Source organism: Rhinolophus ferrumequinum, chromosome 10, assembly GCF_004115265.2.
Source record: "Rhinolophus ferrumequinum isolate MPI-CBG mRhiFer1 chromosome 10, mRhiFer1_v1.p, whole genome shotgun sequence".
NCBI lineage: Eukaryota > Metazoa > Chordata > Mammalia > Chiroptera > Rhinolophidae > Rhinolophus > Rhinolophus ferrumequinum.
This window is the reverse complement of record NC_046293.1, coordinates 8,453,658-8,473,129: the sequence shown is the minus strand read 5'-3', so window position 1 is coordinate 8,473,129 and position 19,472 is coordinate 8,453,658. Positions and strand designations below refer to the sequence as shown.

Here is a 19,472-nt window from a genome sequence, read left to right as displayed (position 1 = left end):
TCAGCTGTGGCGGGGACAGGTGCCATGGTTAGGACAAGAGGCACGCATTTGAGAGTCCAGGTGGGGAACTGCCCCTGGACCTTTGAACAGCTGGTTAGAGACTGAATCCGGGGAGGCATTTGTGGGGAAGGGTTAGGACGCGTTTCACTGAGCTGGCAGGTTCTGGCTCCTCAGGGTACCAGCCCACCTCCGTGTCCCATCCCAGCACAGGTACGAGGGGGACATGTCTAACTCCCACAGAGGACGAGCACGGCACTGAAGGGAGACATGGTCACTAGTGACACAGGTAACTTTCCCTACTTTCTACTCACACGGCACAGAGATGCAGGAAAAGCTTCCTGCTTCCTAAATGGGACATCTGTCGGCTATTAAAGCCACCTCACTTTTCTGCCAGTCCTTGAACCCAGAATCACTGGAGCAGGGCCTGCCTCAGGCCCCACCCCCACCATAGCTGACTTTTAGCTGAGAGGCGGGGTTTCTAAAGTGGGAGTAAGTCTTTGAGGCATTGTTTTGGCTAAGAATTCATTCCCATTTTCCCAAGAACAGATTCCCTGTGTGATGGCCAGATAAAAATCACATACTCCATTAGTCCTGGGCACGATTTATTTTTTGCATAGGCATAAATTAGAATCGAGATAAAAAATTAAGAACCCAATAGTGCAGCATTTGTGACAAAAGAGCACAAAATGAAACCTGGTTGGGGGCAGAAGCTGTGCAGGGGCCAGTGCTGGAGGACCCCAGGACAGCCTGGGGTCTCCCCTTCATTCCAGCATCCTGCGGGAGCCCACTCGGCCTGCCCTGTTCCTAAGGGCGCCTGCCTACATGGCAGCCCCTCTTGGCAGCCGGATTACAAGAAACTGAAATCACCCAATGCCCCACAGAACGGGGCTAAGAATCAAGCCCTTAGCTTTTCAGTTAAAAAACAGACCTTGAAAAATATTTACATAATACAGCAGGGCCTGCTGGGTCAAAAAGCCCCTGCCTCAGGCCCCCTCCTACCCAACCCCCCATAGAAAAAAAGCAAGAAAGGAAACAGCATTGAGCAAGAGCTGAAAGGAGCCCCAAAGGGGCGGCTGCGGCCCCTTACATCAGGGACCTGATTGTGATGAAGGTGGGGCAAGGCCCACAGTGCAGACAGACTTCCTTCCATCACGACACCCTGAATATCACTGTCATCACTGGGCCACCAGGACAACCAAGGGAGTCCCCTGCTCCCACCCTTTTAGCTGGCCCAGGATGCTTATGGCCTCAAGGGACAGGTCTGCGGTCCCTGCACCCTGGGGGAATGTGGCAGGCTTGCTCTGGGGCACAGGCACGCCCCAATCCCAGCATCAGAAGAGGAAAAGCAACGAGTATCCCCAGCATGGGATCCTACGGGGCCGGCCCCCAGGCTCACAGGAACCGGACCCTCTAGGGCAGGGGTGTCCAAACTGCGGCCCGCGGGCCACATCCATTTTTTATTGGCCTGCAGCAAATTCCAAAAGTATATTTAGTTAAAATCACCTCGAGTGAGTGGCCTGGCTGTTTGTGTATTTTACCGGATATGGCCCTTGGTGAAAAACGTTGAAAAAAGTTTGGACACTCCTGCTCTAGGGCGAGAAGCCCCATAGCCCACCTTGGCCCAGGACAAAGACAGAATCCCTTCAAGGACCCTACAGGTTGATGGCACTGGCTTCTGGAAGAGCCCAGCTACCCTCTACCAGGAGCTTCCTGCCTGCTGGCTGTCCAGTCCCAACCTGTGCAGTGAGCACCCTCCAGAGGGCCTCACTTCCCTGCCTCAGGCCTTAGCTTGTCCCATCCATGGCTTTGGCACGTGTATCATTCACACACCTCCCAACAGCTTCCTAGGTGTCAACCCCTCCACCAAGGGCAAGGGGCAGGCAGGCTGCTGGAACAGGTTCGCTCATCACCCCTCCTGCCTATCCTGAATGATATGCTACATATATACACCCCGCCCCCAGGAGGGGGAAGTAGATGCCCGGTGCCTGGCACGAGGACAGCGAAGAATCAAGACGCTGGAGCCTGCCAGGAAAGCCCTGCACATTCTCTCCACTGGGCCAGGGCTTCTTGCTCCTGGAAGTAAGTGAGCTGATCAAGCGGGTGGGGGAAATGGCAAGGGTGCTGCTCTCCCACTCGAGAAGGGGGCGCGCGCTGCGGGGCTGGCCGCCCAGCTGGCTGGCAGCAGCACAGAGAAGGCCTACTGGGCAGGCTCCCCATGCACCCGGAAGCGGTAGACGCAGGTGTACTCCGGGTGGCCCCAGTTGGTCAGGACCCGCAGCTCCACGACCTGGTACGAGGCCTTAGGGTCCTGGGTAGAGAAGATGTTAAGAGTGTCAGAGCCTTCAGGCCTCGCTGACAGCACAGGAGGGGAGATGCCACCACCCTTCAGGCCCCTGCCCCTCGCCCTGGCCCCAGAAGAGACCTGGATGTCAAAGCTCCTGTGTCAGACCCTGGAGGTGTCTCCAGCTGGTGGGTCAAGGAGCCCCAGGGGCTTCAGAGGTCCTACAGTGGCCACCCACCCAGGGCCACATAAAAATGGCCTTGGAGCTGCGTGCCAGCACGATTCATCCCACACTGACGAGTTCACACGAGCTCTTGATCGGTACTGTCAACGGACAAAACTACCTTTGTGGAGGGCTTGCTATGTGTTGATGTTGGAAAAGAATTCCTTTACTCTGAACTAAGCAAAATTTCTTTTCTTTCTCAAGTTCCTGTCAAGCCCCTGTCTATGCTCAAAACGCCACAATTTTTGAGCCAGCTTTTGGGGCAAATCTCACCTCCTGTGATGCCCCAGGCACCGTGCTCTCCTGCCCTTCCTATCTCCCTCCAGTCTCGTCCTCCACTCTCCTAAAAGCTCAGTCTGCACCCCCGCCCCCGAGAAATCCAACTCACTCCCATGGCTGCTGTTACTGTGGAGCTCACAGTCCCCACAACAGCTCCACGACTGTCCACAGGTGCCTCAAACTCAGTGGCCAAACCTGCCCCCACGTCTGCATTAGCCTCTCGGCCCCCCTCACGTCCACCTTCCCCTTCCCTACTCCCCCGTCTGACCTGACATGCAGGGCGCTCCCACTGTGTCCTGCCACCTCTCCGCCCGCACGCAGAACACCCTCTGGAGCTCGCTTCTGGCTCGCTTCCCTGCAAACACGTCCTGACCGTCCCCCTGGCCCCGGGCCTGTCCCCTTAGACTCACCATTTACACAGTGCACTTCATACTGTCACTTCTCTGCCTGAAGCACAGCAGTGTCCACCCCTCCCCAGCCCCGACGGCTGAAGTTCTGAGACCTGGTCGCCAGGCCTCCTCTCCAGACTCTTCCTGCCACTGTCCCTTCACCTTTCATCCAGTCATCACACTAGTGTATTCCAAGTCCTCATTCCTAGTGGGCCGTGCAGGCTACCTGCATCAGAATCACCTGGGCGGCTTGTTAGAATGCGGATTCCCAGGTCCCAGCGGCCCTAAGGAGTCAACCTCCCGGGGAAGACTGGGACTCTGCATTTCTAACAAGGGCCTGGCCATGCTGCACTGTCCGAGACCTGGGTGGGCCACGTGTGTGCAGACACCTGCCCTTCCCAGACAGCCTTCCCCAGCGCCCCCCCCCCCCCCCCGTCTGGAAGGGCCCCTCCCCTGTGCTGATGTCTGCTTGGGCACTTGGACAGCTGTCTCTGTTCCACACCTTGAGCTGCGTGAGGGCAGGGCCTGCAGTTCCCTGCTCTAAACCCCCAGTGCCTGGCACAGGGTGACTGCTCACAAACTACTGAATGGACGGGAAAGTGCGTATGCCCTGGGCTACGTAACAGAATCCTTTACCTGAAAATAAAACGTCTGAATGGGTTCCCCATCCTGGTCGTAGGTGAACTGGCCCAGAAGTGTCCCCTGCTGCTGCAGGTCTTCATCAAACCCCTGAAAAGAGCAAAAGGAGGAGGGAAGATCCTGCTCTTACACATGCGCCTTCCCTCCCTGTCCCCACCTTGGTCCTCTGCTACCCTGGCAGGACGGCAGGGGCCCTGAGCCCTGGACACAGGGCTGCTGTGGGGATCTGTGACAAGTCACTTAGCTCCTTGGGCCTCGGTTTCTTCCATAGCCGGAGACAACTGGGACTGAAGTGCCATTTCCCACCCTGGCACCATGTCTTCCACATCTCCCTTCCCCCAGCCAAAGAATGACCTCAACGTTATCCTCAGAGGAGACCCCTAGGGTCCTCCTGCAGCTCTCGGCCCCACTCAGGTGGGGTACTTACAAAGACGGCGAAGTCCTTGGGGGCACTGGAGATGGTGCTGTTGGGTGACAAGGCCTTGGGCACGTGCTCTAAGGTGACAGCAGTGGGGCGGATGCGGGCAGAAAGGCGAACCACGGCAAAGCCCTGGGGCCCCTGGAAGGCCCAGCAGTTGCCTGGATGCACGTCTGGCTGAAGGGGAAGAAAGTCAGGTCAGCGCAGGGCTGGTGATGAGGGGCCCTCCCTGAGTGCACCTCTGGCTGAGCCGGGATGTGACAGTCACCCAGCTACTTGGCGTCTGTGCTCAGGGCCCCGCTCTTGCCCTCGCTGGGCCCTTACCTGCAGGATCACTCGAGGCGACTGGGAGTGGTACCACAGGGGGATGCCGAACAGGCTGAGGAGGGCTGTCTTGGTCTCGTAGGTTTCAGAACATCGGGTACTGATAACACTGGCCCCTGAGACAGGAAAGAGGCCATCAGGGTGCCTGTGGCTTGGACGTCAGCAGGGGAGGGAGGCCCAACAACCAGCTCAGCTCGACAGCCAAGAGGACCCCAGGCTTAAAGGGCCGAGGCAGCCTGAGGAGGGACCACTACTGCCATGTCGTCTCAGGCCAGCGCAGGGGCCCCAGACCCCAGAGCAGCTGGCCAAGGCTGGTGCTCAGTATGTCCCGACGAGCTTAGGTGGCTTCTGCTGCTCAGCCCTGCCCGCCTCGCCCCGCTGCCCGGCAGACGCACGCACCTCCCGATTCCAGCGCGTAGTCCACCATCCCGATGCGATCCTCACTGTAGCGCTTCAGGGCCTGGCTCACAATGTGGCGCACATCCTGAAACACAGGCACCCAGAGCAGCTGTGACCGGCGGCACGCTAGTACCCCCCTCGGACTCCAATGCCAGGGCCAGGGCCCCACAGACTGACCCCTCCTCTGCTTGCAGCACGCTGGTGTCCAGGCACACCTGCCACCTACCCACCCTCCCATTCCAGCTGCAAAGCAAACATCGGAGCCTTCTGCATGTCACCTGGGTCCTGGACCATACCAGGGAGCTGGCAGTGTGGGACTGCAGGTCTGTGGCTCCCCGGGATGGGGGAGATGGTGTGTGTGTGGAGAAATCGGGGTTCGGGAAGCACAGTTCCTCACCTCCTCTGTCACCCCGACCACGCCTTCCTTCTGCAGCTTCAGCCCCAGGCTGGCCACGGCCTCCCTTGCTGACTTGCCCTGCATCTCGGCCACGTGCGTGAGGATCTTGCTCTCCAGCTCCTGCAGCTGCGCTTGCATCTCCTCTCGCTGAAGGAGCCCAGTGTGGGCCCCCCCACCTCGGAGAAGGAACTGACTGACCCAGGCAGGGAACTGAGACTCCACCTAGGGACCGAAAAAAGATCTCGCTCTGAGAGGCTGGTGGGGACAGTGGGACCTGCCATGGCAGAGCCCCGGCCAGAGCAGGGCAGTGCCTGGGTTGGGTAGAGGGGTAGGGAAGGAATGCAGGCCTGCGAGGGCAGGGCCAGCATGCACCTGCTTGGGCTACATGGAGGAAAACTATATGAACAACCCTCCATGATATCAAGAGCAAAACAGGAAGAGCTCCCATCAAAGGAGGCCAACATCTGTGCCAAGTCCAGGGCCGGGGGCTAGTGGGACTGAAAGGCTGCCAGGGCAAGAGGCCCTCTGCCCCAGGCAGACTCCTAGGACAGATGGTCTCAGAGGACAGGCTGTCCAGCAGGAGATTTGGATGGTCCCAACTCACGTCGTCCCGCACGGCCTGGAGCTGCTGGGGCAGCAGGCCCACTTGGTCCGCCACCGAGTTCTGCTTCACAGCCAGCGCTGCCAGCTCCTGCCGCAGGCCTGCCAGCTGGCCCTCCAGCCGCCCCAGCTCCTTCATGGAGCTCTCCCGGAATGACTCCTGGGTCATCCTGCTCCCAAAGAGAGAAGAGTGAGCCTTGGGTCTCTGGTGAGGAAAACAAGAGGGTCCCCTCGCTGACTCCTGATACAATGTGTGCCCACCACCTACAGGTGAATGCAAGGCCTACTCTTAGAGATCCTGGCTGTTACACAGCCCCAGGGTTTGCCTGTTCCAGGGAGCGAATTCTTATCCTGCTCCTTCTGTAAGCCCAGACACACCATTCACTCTGTCTCAGCCACTCACACCCTCCCCAAGTACATCTAAGGCATGGAAGGGCATCCTGTGTGTGGTTGTACAGAAAAGATGGTGTGTGTGTACATGAAGCCACGAATCCCAATTCTCTTGCAATACCCCCACCCCCAACCTCAACTAAGCCTCAAGGACAGGCTCTAAGCACATGGTCCCGAGGCAGGTTTCAGCCATCTGCTCTCTGCTTGGGACACAATCAGAACTCTGCTCTGGGGCTCTGTTCCCCAGTCCTGGGCGCGGGGAGGGGCGGGCCTAGGCCACACTGCAGGGCCCATTACCTGTGCCACTCGGACTTCAGCTGCTGGAGTCGGGCCTCAGACTCCTGTCAGCAGGAAGAAGGGACAAACACAAGCATTGTCAGGCTCAGAGCAATCGGCCTCCCAGAGCAGGATCTGTTCCATTTGGGGTTTTTGCTTAACCACATCCGTGCCCCAGGGTCTCCCAACTGCTCCAGTAAATGTCAAACTGGCCTCCTGGTGCAGGTCCTTGTAAGAATCTCACACCGTATCTGGCACACTTAGGGACTCACACGTTCGCTCATTCATTCAGCATGTTATACCCAACATGACGGGCCGCTTGGAGGTGGCCCTTCCTGTCCTCCTGGCTCCCAGTGCGTCCCTGCAGGGCGTTCCAGTCCAGGTGGGATCAGTTCAAGCTGTAACAGGAGACCACACACACACACACACACACACACACACACACATACACACAAACACACAAACACACATACACATACAATACACACATACACACAAACACATGCACACATATACACACACATAAACACATACATACACGTATACATATATACACACAATACACATACACACAATACACACACACACATACACACACACACATACCCCACTATGTCCTGCAGGCCCTTCAGGAGGCCAAGTGTCTCTCAGCCCAGAAACAGATGCTGAATTGGGCCAGGGCCCCCCTGTAGGCCCAGGTGCCCCAAGCCCACTGACCTGGGAGGCCTGGACAATCTTCTTGAAGAGGTCTTCTGAGTCTTGTTGATGCTCTGCTCTCAGGGTGACCAGTTCCTCCTGTCGGGACAGGAGAGAGGCTGAGGACTGGACCACATGGCACGCAGAGGCCACCTACCTCCCCCCGTAAGTGGTGTGGCTGCAGTGCAACCAGGGCCACTAGGTAGCAGCCTTCAGCTCCTGGCCTTTCTGCTACAGAGCTTCCTGGGAGCATGCAAGCCTCCCGTGATCCTGACTGTCCACCTACGTGGTGCCATGCACTGTACAATCTCGTGCTCACAACCAGGGCGGGCGTGGCTAGAGAGGACAGTCTCCTTTTTAAAGAGGAGGAAACTAAGGCTTCGAGAAGGTAACGGCCAAGTGGCAGAGTTGTCTCTTGTGTCAGGGTCTTGCCCCCTCAAACCCCGTGCCCACGATGTCACCCACACTCGACACTCAGGTCCCGCCTGGAGACCGCAGCTCCTCCCCTACCTGGATCTGGGCAGCAGTGTCCCTGCGGAAACCCTCCTTCAGGGCAGCCTCGCGGCGGCTCACCAGCCCCTCCAGGAGCGCCAGGGTGTCGTCATGGCTCAGGCTGCCCCCGCCGCCCTGGCCAGCGGCCCCTTGCCGCAGCTCCAAGCGTTCCAGCCTCATGGCCTCCTTCTGCCAATTGGAGGAAAATTCGGCAGCAAGAGCTTCCAGGCGCCGTTCCAGAGAGTGTACCCTGGACAGAATGCGCTGCTCAGCCTGGCAGGGCAGGGAGGGAAAGGGCACAGAGGTGAGGGACCTATGACAGCAGGGTTTCCTGAAAAGAAAGGGAAGAGAATCCCAGACACACCCAAAGGTAAACACACACTGGGTCCGAGGCTGGACCCACACTGGGTCTCTCTGCCCTGCAGGTGGGTGAATCCATCAGCAGGTAAATGGGTGCGGTGAGTGTGGTGACAGCAAAACACAGGGTACTGGGACACACAGGCAACCGGAGGGGTCTGATCCTCAAGGAGGAGTGCACGTGGGCCAGTGAGAGGGGACACAGTGTCCTCCACGGAAAGGATCCGAATGGAGGGATCATCCAAGAAGAGGCCAGGAAGGAGGCACAAGAGGGCCACAGGAGCCAGGTGACCTGCTGGGCTGAGCCCATCCCCCCGTTTCCTCTCCTCGGAGTGTGGGAGAACACGGGACTAAGCTGCTGACTTGCAACAGCTTCCACTGCTCCCCTCAATAACTACAGCTAAAAGACAAAATAATTTGAAAAAGCTTTCTTTTTCCTCTTTAATTGGGTGCCCCATAGAGAAAACAGAATAGAAGTCATTTGGACTTGTGGGTGGCATTGGATAGCATGCCATGAATTTTGAGAACCTTGTTGGCTTAACAACGAAAACCTTTGCCAAGAGAAACCATAAAAAACAGTCTGTCAACTATTGGTTAAAGGGCAGGGGACTGCTGGGTACAGAGGTTGCTTCTGAGTTTTAAAAGTTCCATTTTTAAAATAGGCAGTATATTTGCATGACTCAAAAAGCAAACAAACAGTAAAAAGTCACGCTCCTCCCATTTGCCTCCACCCACCCGTGCCCTCACCATCCCAAACCAGACAGCTATTCTTATTAGTGTCTTTATGCAAATGTAGCAAATACAAAGATATATTCACTTTTCTCCTTTTTTACAAAAAAAAGGTGATCCTGAAATTGAATTGTATTTAATGCCTTTCCTAATGATTAAAAAGGGAAAAGTTATAAATGCCAGAATAGGTCATTATTTTATGAAATAATTAGGTCATGGTCAGGAAAGTAATACGGTGTTTCCCCCAAAATAAGACCTAGCCGGACCAGCTCTAATGAGTCCTTTGGAGGAAAAATTAATATAAGACCCGGTCTTATTTTATTATAATAATTAAAATAAGTTAAATAAGACCGGGTCTTATATTAATTTTAGCTCCAAAAGACACATTAGAGCTGATGGTCCATCTAGGTCTTATTTTTCGGAAAACACGGTATCAATCAAAATAAATGGTTAAAGAAGTGACCCCCCAAAAAAAAACACCATAAGTGATACCAAATTAAATTCACCAAAATACAAGCAAAAGTGAATAACTATAATCGGGGGTAAAGAGTTTTAAGTTTCCATCATGGAACCCAGGACCTGCACACACACATTCTGGTTTTGTGCACGTGTCACCACCCCACCCCGCACTGGACTGCTTGAGGGCACAGCCTGGGCCTGTTCCATCTTCAGCCTCTGGAAGACTGCGAAAATGGCCACTGTCCTTCCCTGCGCCCTGCAGGTGCTCCCATCGAGCAGTGGAGTCTGTTTCTCCTCCTTAAGCTGGACTGACTCTGGGCTTTGCTTAGGCCCGTACAACGTGGCAGACATGACAGGGTACTAGTTCTGACTAGGCCTCAAAAGGCCTGACCTGATTCTGCTCTCTTGGAACCTTGCTCGGCTGCTGTGAGAACAAGACCGGGCCAGCCTGCAGGATGACGGAAGTTCAGGTGGCGTACAGCCCGTCCACTGATCACTAGCCAGCTGCAGACGCACGAGGGAGCCCAGCCTCCACTAGCCCAGAAGAACCAGCCACAGGAGCCACAGGCTCACGAGCTAATCAAATGCTTGTACTTTTAAGGCACTGATTTTAGGGGTGCTTTACCTGTGCTACTAGGTAACTGACCCAAATATTACCTTGTTCATAGAACCATGCTCAGTAAATATTTGAGAAATTATATTGAAAGGAACAAAGCAGACAAAACAGTTTGCCTGATTCCTTTTCCTTCTGTTTTCTGTGCTTCTGAACATGGCAACTAACTTTGGGACAGTTCTGAGTCATATTTAAGCAACCCGCCCCCTCCCCCCATACGTACACTCCAAACAATAGGGATGAGGTGTCCCAGCTAGGACAGCTGTGTGTGTCAGGTACCAGAGCAGGAAAACAACTGCAAACACAGGCTGAGGGAGGAGCGTGTGAACGAAGATACTCACCTGGAAATGTGGGGACGCGTCTCTGGACTCCCATGCTTCATGCTGCCGGCCACTGCCCTTTGCTGCCCACCAGGAAAGCACGGCGGGTTGGAATGTCTGCAGCCCATAGGGGTAGAAATACCAAGCACCTGTACGCAGGGGAGAGGGCAGTTACCCAGGCGGCAGGCCGTGAACAAGATGGCTCACAGGCTGAGGACAGCAGCCTAGTCAACACCAGACATCAGTAGCCTGTCTCATTCGAGCTGAGCTATGCTCCTGCCGGCAGGCGGGATGAGGAAAGGAGGTTCCCGTCCTTCTCTGACGTAGCAACTTCCAGCTGACAGTCCCAGAGTGTATGCTCTCTCAGATCCCCTCAGAAACCCTCATCTTTCTGCAGATGGCAAAACGTGGAGAGCACGGCTCAATAAGCTAGGGACGATCCAGGGCGAGAACCCAGAGGCCCTGGTGGTGGTTCTCAGCCCCAGACTGTGTATCAGAATCTCCAGGGAGCTTGTCTGACCCGAGTCCAGAGGGTGAGTTCATTGGTCTGGCGGCACCCTCTGTAGCTGAGTGTTAAAACTTCCCAGGTGACTCAAATGGGCTGCCATGGTTGAGAATCACTGCAACAGAATACACCCACTGGAGAGGCTGCCTGTGGCCCCAGAATAGAGTACAAGGCTACAGCCACATGGACGCTGGCATCTTGCTTAGGGGCCATGTGTTTGATGAGTTTACTCTTGAGCTTTGTGGGGTGAGGACACCTGAACAAGCCATAGGCCGAAGAAGAGTCTCCATTCAGTAAGATGTCACACTTGTCACTCACACTTGTCACTCCCGCTGGGCCACAGCAGGTGCACAGCAGGAGGCAGCACTTACCACCAGACTGTCAGTTACACCCTCTGGACACCCGCTCCCTTCCTGCTCTCCCTGAGCAGGCCACTGCGTCCACGCCTGCCTTTCCCTCGCCATCTGCATCTCCTCATGAGGCATCAGGACATCAGCCGCCCCAACTCCCCAAGGTGACGGTGAAGCTCAGACTACACTGAGGTAGTAACTCATGGGAATGTGTGCTTCCCGAGTGATTATAGAGGGTCATTATTATTTTAAGGGCGATGCCCAGTTTCTACTAGATATGAACAAGCTGTTCTTGTAACAGGAAACAAAAAGGAAATCAACACTGAGAAAAATGTTCTACCTTTGGTATTAGTAAAAGAAATACAAGTTGAACAGATGCCAAACCTCAAAAACCAACTCTCCAAAAAAAAGAATAACAAAACCTGGCCTTTAATTACAAATTGGTACAATCGTTAAAGTTGAGCCTGGGAAGGTTAGAGGCACCTGGTATGGAATTGTGAAACTCATGTGAAATTGACAAATGAAAAGTTGATACAAATGTATATATGTATCATAACATAATAATGACAACTATGTAACAAATTTAGAAGTCCCATAATAGACACTGGGACAGTATAGAGTGTCTTGTAAATGATAGATATCTTAGTGTAAAAAGGTGTACTTTCTTCTCTTCACTCCTTTATTGTTTTGATCTTAAAGATAGCTAAGGCTTGGACTTGATCTTATAACAATAATTCACTCACCCAGACTACGTCCTGATTTGGAATGGAGGAAAAATAACTGCTAATAATAAGGGCGTCCGAGCCCTGCTTTTTACCCTAATACTCCTGTACTAGGTGGGACATGTTCTGGCCCAGGTGGCTCCAAGGATGCTCTCTGCATGCCAGGCAGTCCAGTGTGGCTACCCAAACTGAGGCCAAGATCAGTGGGTCTGGGCACTTCCCCTCTCACCCACTGGACACCCTGAGAACATTGTAGCTTTGGTCAGCAGAGGACCCAGGAGAGCCAGATAGGAGGGGCCTGGGGCTCCGGGCTTGGGAGGTGCCCAGGCTCGCTCTGACCCCACCTGTCCTGCCTCCTTCCCTTTCTTGTAGGTGGTCACCACCCTTTTAGTTTTCAGTTCTGCTGGGCACCGGCCTCTGCCCACACTCTGCCCTGCCCCTCTGGCTAGAGGCCCCATTTCGGAGGCTCCTGTCCCACCCCTCCCCCGTGACGGCATCAGCTCACCATAGGTCAGGCCAGTCAGGAGCAGCAGCAGTAAGAGGAACCACAGGAAGGTCTTCAGGGACGAGAAGCGCCTGGACCACAGGAGGGGAGAGCAGGGAATGCAGAGGTGTCAGAGGGCGCCAGGGGGACGCTCTAGAGCTTTAGCTACAGGTCTGGGTGTAATGGGGACAAGCGTGGCTCTAAATTTTATTGATGTTATTAAAAATAAGTAGTGTGGTCTTTGAAAAAAATGTCATATATTAAGCTCCTCTAAGCAAGCAAATATAGGAAAAAAACATGGAACTCCTTGAACGAGCAACATCTTCTTTTAGAAAAATGAGGAACCTTTTCTTTGCTAACACGAATCCATCCTGGCCCGTCTTCTCAGCATAGCTGGCCGCCCTTCCAACCAGGATTATGGCCAGAGGGACCCTGACTTCCTGGCTCAATTTTCTTTCCTCTGCCAAGGAGCCAATTCCCAAATCCTGGCTCTGCTGGGTCAGGGACTTGGGGAACAAACCCTCAGCACCCTCAGGCAGCGCCTGCAACTGGGGTGTAGGTCGTCCCGGGGCCAAGAGGGAAGCTGGATGTCCTGGGAAACACCACTGGTTGGCTAGTGCCTGAGGCCTGACCAGCACGGGAGGCCAGCTTGTCTGCGACTTCCACCTGGGGCTTTCTGATTCATGGTCCAGGCAGGAGTCTCTCTCACCTGGTTAAAACGAAGACATCAAGGAGGGAGGCAGCTGTCGTCAGGCGATACCAAGTGGTGCCGACCCACCAGTAGAGAAGTCCACAGAGCCGGGCTGGAAGAGGGACCGTCAGGCCTAAGTGTCACCCTGAGCCGGAAGCCTGGGGCACTGCTCTCTCTCCACCTACAGTCCCCCTGCCCCTAGTAACACCGAGCTGCCAATGCACCTGTCCTGTCCTACGGCTCCCCAACTCCTCCAATCTCACTCACCCACTCTATCAGTGCCCTCTGCCCTGTTCACTGCTGCTCCTGCCCTTCCAAGTGAGGAAGTCCCCCCAGCTCTTTCTAGAACATGATTATTCTAGAACGACCTTTCCCCAATGGTCCTACGGTCTGTATGGGCTGGATGCCCAAAGGCAGGGAGATATGTGAGAAGTGAATGCTTTAGAGAATGGAAACAATTGTGCACAGAGTAGCCAGCACCCACCTGGAAAAGTGAACACCGTCCAGAACAAAGAGCCGGCCCGAGACACAGTGTTCCTCAGCCGTGAACCTGAACTCCACTGGTCCGTTTCCGAGTAGCCTGCAGGGACAGAGAGGAGACCAGCTCAGTCTGTCCTCAGTGTGAGGAGCCCTGGAAACTGCCTATTACTTGTCTTCTCCTTAGACTGTGGGCTGAGACCACGGATCACTCTCCCATGACATCCCCAGAGCGTCACAGAGGCCTGGCGCCTAGCAGGTCAGTAACTGTCTGCTGCAGGAACAAAACGATTAGTTTTTGACGTTTGATTTCCCTTAAGCTCCTTGCCTGCATCCCTCTCCTCACGGGCAATCCATCAACCCGTTCAGAACGGGACCCAGGGACCAGGGCACCTCCTCGCATGAAGCCCACGCTAACTGCTTGCTGGAAATGAGCCAAACAATGGAGCTGACCGCAGGCCTAACGGGGGCAGGGCGGTCACAGCCCAGTGTGTTGAGGGCCACCCCAGGCCGGGGTTCAGTTGGTCTGTGGAGGCACCCGCCAGACACTGTTGCTCCCTCAAGCTGTCAGGGGTGCCTTCCGCAGGCTTCCCATCCCCTCCCCGGCAGTCCCGGAACTGCTGGCGCGTCTCCATGGGGATGGGGTAGAGGGGAAGAGAGCTGCCTACCTACATAGTCATCCTCAGACGAGTAGCCCGAGGAAGACCCGAGGAAGTCCTCCGACAGCTTGGTCTCCACCAGCCCGTTGATTTTGCTGCTCTCGGTGCCACCGGTGCCTCTCCTCCTCCTCACCCGCAGATCGTCACCTGAGGAGGGAAGAGCACAGCGATGCTCGGAGGAGGGTATTCCAGAGGGCCTCAGGGGACACCCTGAGGAGTATCTCTGACGGACAGACGGAATCTGCCCTCGGCCTCTCCAGGGTCTCAGGGACGGTGAGCTGGGCCCCGCCCCTCAGCCTCCTGGGCTACGTGGCTACTTTATCACCTGAAGGGTCCTGGAAGTTCAGACACCTGGCTGCTCTCCCAAGGGTTTCTGAGGATGGGGAGCCCCGCCTCTGGCCCAGCAGTGGTTAGGAAGTATTTGGGGGGTGCGGGGAGGTGGCATTTAGGACCTTTAAGTTTCCAGAGGAAGCAAAGCCCCAGGAGAAAGGTTCCGGACACTCACTCCAGTAGGGGTCACTATGCCGCTGGTCATCGAGGATGGAGCTCCGGGCGAGGCTGACGGCTCGGGGGCTACCATAGTAGGACTCCCTGACCACGGACTCGCTGTAGTAGGAGGTGTGCGTGTCGGAGGGGGGGTCCAGCTGTGGCGTTGGGGAGAGGCGCTTCGTGTTGCTGGATTTCCTCTTCAGAGTCCTGGAGGCAGTAGGCCAAGAGAGGAGAGGGGGGACAGGCAGGTGAGCCCAGCCTGGAACAGGAAGCCAGCAGCTCTGCCCTCCTGTAGTGAGTGGGTTGGCCTTGTTGCTAAGCAACTGACAGCTCCTGACTACTGACTGCAGAGCCCAGCCCAGCCAAGACAGACAGATATCTTCTCTGCTCGCATTATCTCCAAATCTCAGCAGCAGTTAGGTGAGATCGTTAGTAGGTGATAGAGCCAGGATTTAAATCTACATCTCTAACTTCAAAGCCAAAGATTTTTCTCATGCTTCTTAATGGATTAGTCATTTCCACAACCCACTGAAAACCCAGACAGACCCAACCTGGCCTCCCAGAGCTAGTCAACTCTACGGGGTCTCATGTCTGCAAGGGGGCAGGATGAGGAGAGTGCCCCTGGGATCCACTCCTCTCCTCAGCTGCTTGGCTGGCCCAGCTGAGGCGCTACAGATGGTGAGACACATGGGTGTGGGTCTGGGGAGGCTGCCGAGACAGGCACGCCCATCCATAGCAGAAGGGGTTCCTAAGAGCCTAGCTCGCAGTGTCGGGGGTTTCCGGCCTGGCTTATTCTTGAAGCTGCCTCTCCCCACTTCCTGTTCTCTGAACACTAGGGCAGCAGCCAGGCTTACAGTAGGGAGAGAAGCAGCAGCACCGGGTCTTGACTTCCGCATAGGTGTGAATGTCCGCCTTGACTGGATAAGGACATCTCATCTCCACCCACAAAGGTCCCAACAGGAAGAAGCTGCGCAGTGAACGGCCCAAGCCCTGCGCTCTGTGGGTCAGCGGATCCCCAGGGATGGCGGCAGTCCCCTACCTGAGAGGACTGTCTTTAAACAGGGTGCTCTGACTCCCCATCACTGAGCTCCCACCACTGCTGCTGCTGCCGTCGTCATCACCCTGGGAGTAGCGCGAGAGGCGCTGGCTTCGCCGAGACATGATGAGGTGGGACGGGGTCCCTTCCCCTAAAGAGAGTCTTGGGAGAGAAAGAAGGACACGTGACGCTTGTGAGGCTTGGGGCTGTCGGCAGCTCCTCCCTGGGGGAGGAGAGACCATCCTCTCTGCATTCAGCCAAAACAGCCTGAGATGTGGGCACCACCCCCGGTGCTGGAGTCCACACCCTGCCGCAGACTCACTTAGTGCCCAGGTAGCCTCCTTCATGGTGCTTTCCACCAGGTTTTGTAATTTTCAGTTCATCTGACACTTAGCTCCGTGAGAGCCAGAAGTGGACCTTCCTCTGCCTTTGACATAGGGCACATGACAGACACCCAACAGATGCACCCCTGCCCTCTGACGGAGTTTGTATGCTTTTCCCCTTGGCTGGTCATTCTGTGGCGACATCAGTACATCTTGATATGATGGTGACAGTGATGATAAAACACTATGTTAAATGCCTCCGAGGTCCCTGGCTCCTTAGACACCCATTTCTGACCCTTGCGAGCAAGAGAGACATCATTGCCCCCATCGTACAAGGAAGGAGCCTGGGACACTGAGATGACCGTGCCCACAGCCACCGAGCCTGTAAGTGACAGAGCCAGGGTTTGAGCTCACAGCTGACAGGTGACAGGGCCTGCATCTTTCCACTCCACAACGAAGTTTACAAGTTGTTTCAGGAATGTGTTCTATGTCCCTAAATAGAGTCTTTCATAGACTCAAATATGCCCAGAACAGGCTGTAGACAGAGTTGTTACACAACAAATATGTTAACAAACTAACAAGACAGGGAGGTGTAGCAGCAGTGTGGGGTCACAGGGGCAGGAACTCAGGCTCTGGAATTGATACAATTGATAGGGAGGACTCCAAAGAGGCCGAAGTGAAAGACCTGGCAAAAGGTGGCATTCTGGCCCCCGAGGAGGACTGATAAGCTCTGGAAACCCAAACTCAAAACCTCGGATTACCAATGTGCGGTGTCCACGTGGTGCGTCTGCCCGCCCATGGTACAGTCATTCTTATACTTAGATCCACTCAAGAGTCCCTAGTAGTTGTGACTTATCACTTCTAATATTCCTGGGTGACGTTTAAATTGCTAGTTCTCTGGGTGGTATGGTAGGCACAGACTCTACATCCCCACTCAGACTATGGAAACCAGAAGGTCTGGTTAATCCAGCTGGAGAAATCTTGAAAGTCCTCTTCTGAAAAACAAGCAGCCTCATGTCTTGGTCTTATTAATTAATATCTTCCCAGGTAGGCTGTCCACCTGACATCCCTCTGGTTTTAGTCTGTGTTGGTAAAAGGACCGATTGGTAGTAGCCAAAGCAGGAAGTTGGCCTGGGTTCTTTTCTATATTCCACTCCTTATAAGGCAATTCCACCCTCACTACTGCCCTCCCCACCTGAAAGCTCCAGATGCCCACACAGGCTCCTCCTCCCAAGCCCTGCCCTGCTGAAGTGAAGGCTGTCACCCTGGGGCAGAAACAAAGCAATGAGTTTTCACAATATTGAAGGCTAGGGCTGGCAAGAATATAAATATTTAGACGGAGGTACGTGTGTTTGTGTGTTTGTGTGTGTGTGTGTGTGTGTGTGTAGGGTTGAGAACTGTCAGCACCTCCCAGAGGTGCCTTAGTCTTTCCTGTGGCATCCTGGTATCAAAAAACAGTTTGCAACTGAGTCTGGGTTTCACAAAATGTGAAAGGTCAATCCTCCACCCTCCAAAACAAAACAGGAGGTGAACTTCTAGGAGCTCAAATTTTTTTGCATATCAGAATTGACATCCTCCCCAACACACACCCCCAATCAGTTAAGAAACCCTCCACTAAAACCTCCCTCCCCTCTTTGGAGCTGAACCACATCCTTTACTCAACCACCTTGCCCAGCTCCCTTCACAAACTTATAAGGCAGTGTCTGTCCAGTCTGAACACAGCTCTTGGGCGTCTTCCACGGGTCATTTTCACTCGGGGCCAGTTTCACACTGCATTCCTACGTGGGGCCTGTGGAACTCTCCAGGTGCTAACTCCCTTCTCCCTTCACTCCCTGTGGACTGAACCTGCAGATTTTTACCAACCACGTGCCTTCCTTGCCTCTCGGCTCTAAGTCACACTCCCGCCCCCTATTTGGTTTCTTTTTAGAACTGAACAAAATGGGCCCTCCTCCTATTCCCAGAGTTCTGACAGGCGGCGGCAGAGGCAGAGAACTGTCTGTCCCTGGAAACTGCCGGACTGGTACGAAAACACAGGCACTGCCCTGCGCCGGTTTGGAGCAGCCGGGTCTTCACTCTCCTTCTCCCCGGGAGGTTCTGCCCGGGGAAGTCCCGCCGGCAGACATCCGCCCTCCGGGCTGCCCAGTGGGGCGGCCGGCCCTGGGGGCGGGGGCCGGCGGGGATGAGTCAGGGCGGCTGGCCTTGGCACGGCGCTGGCCCTTCCCGACCGGCCCAGGGGCGTGCGTCGGGCGGGGCTGGAGCCTGGCCCAGCTGGGCTCCAAGAGGAAGAACCAGGCCTGGGCAGCCGGGCCCTGGCCGGAGCGGCCCAGCGATGACCCCCGGGTCAGGCCGGGCCCGGCGCCCGCGGGGAGGCGGGGGAGGCCCGCCCAACATCCTAGCCCCGCGCGTCCGCTCGCCAGAGGCCCACGGCGGCTGTTACCTGCTGCCGCGGCTGCTCCGCGCGGGACCCGAGGCGTAGGAGGCCCGCCGCGGCGCCCGGGCGCGCCCCCTTTCCGAGTCAGAATCCCGCGGCCGGCGCTCGGCGCGGGGCCCTGGGACGCGCGGGGAGCGGTGGCGCGGGACGAGGCCGGCGGTCGGGAGCTGCGAGTGCGGCGGACAATGCGGCCCGCGCAGAACCTCGCTGCGCGAGTGGGACCAGGAGGCGCGCGCGTGGCCGAGTGTGTATGTGTGCGCCTGTCAATCAACGCTGACAGGCCGCAGCCCATTGGCCAGGCCCCGCCCGCGTCGCCGCCCACTACCACCGCCCATTGGGCGGTTTGAACACAAAGGCCCCGGCTCGCCCCGCCCGCCGCGTGGGCCCCGCGGGCCAGGCGCGCCCAGTTAGGAGTCCGCGCGTGGGTGGCGCCGGCAAGGGGCCGATGCCCGGGCGTCCGAGAACTCAGCTGCAGCCGGCAGGTGGGGGCTCGGCTGGGCCTGACTGCGCACTTGAACTGCGGTCCTGTGGTTCAAAACACCGGAGGGCGCCCTCGTGCGCCTCACCCCACGCAGGACACACAGACCACAGCGTCCCAGCGCTCCGCAAACTGACTTGAAAAGGCTCTGGTGCCAGGACCCTATAGGCGTTGGGTGGTTGGGGGCAAAGGTTCCCGGAGGATGGGCCGAGGAGGTAGAGAGCCTGGGAGGTAGAAGACCCCCTAGCCTGGGGCCCACCTGGAGTCCGTAGTTAGTCCCCCGCGGACTCAATTGTCGAAGGCACGTGCATAATTGTCCTCTTAGCCACACCTTTCGGCACTCATTTCGCAGGTAAGGAAACAGATTCATAGATATTTTAAGTGATTTGCTTAAAGTCACACAGCTAGAAAGGGGCAAAATTGAGATTAGAACAGTCTCCCGTGTTTTCCCTTTTAGGGTTGATTTGGAGATTCTAGACACGGCAGGAGGCTCTGCCGCTTCCCAATCTGCCACCAGAGGTTCCCGTTTCAGGGCAGAATCTTCTT

General features: G+C 55.8%; 1 protein-coding gene across 3 annotated transcripts; it reads right to left on the bottom strand.

Moving 5' to 3' along the window:
• Window positions 1–587: 587 nt before the first annotated feature.
• Window positions 588–18,669, bottom strand: SUN2 (Sad1 and UNC84 domain containing 2). Of its 3 annotated transcripts, XM_033116277.1 has the most exons (19): window positions 18,455–18,669; window positions 16,874–17,012; window positions 15,698–15,856; window positions 14,675–14,865; window positions 14,179–14,316; window positions 13,518–13,613; window positions 13,052–13,145; window positions 12,364–12,434; window positions 10,303–10,430; window positions 7,822–8,076; window positions 7,333–7,410; window positions 6,637–6,680; window positions 5,954–6,119; window positions 5,350–5,571; window positions 4,953–5,037; window positions 4,554–4,669; window positions 4,239–4,406; window positions 3,809–3,901; window positions 588–2,308 (listed from the first exon to the last, which is right to left on the bottom strand). In XM_033116277.1, exons 3-19 carry the CDS (start codon window positions 15,817–15,819, stop codon window positions 2,198–2,200), a joined length of 2,178 nt encoding a protein of 725 aa, XP_032972168.1. In that variant the 5' UTR covers window positions 15,820–15,856; window positions 16,874–17,012; window positions 18,455–18,669; the 3' UTR covers window positions 588–2,197. The 3 variants fall into 3 exon arrangements, with proteins under 3 accessions (XP_032972168.1, XP_032972167.1, XP_032972169.1); XM_033116276.1 differs by lacking the exon at window positions 16,874–17,012; XM_033116278.1 differs by lacking the exons at window positions 16,874–17,012; window positions 18,455–18,669 and adding an exon at window positions 16,017–16,037.
• Between the last annotated feature and the right edge of the window lie 803 nt (window positions 18,670–19,472).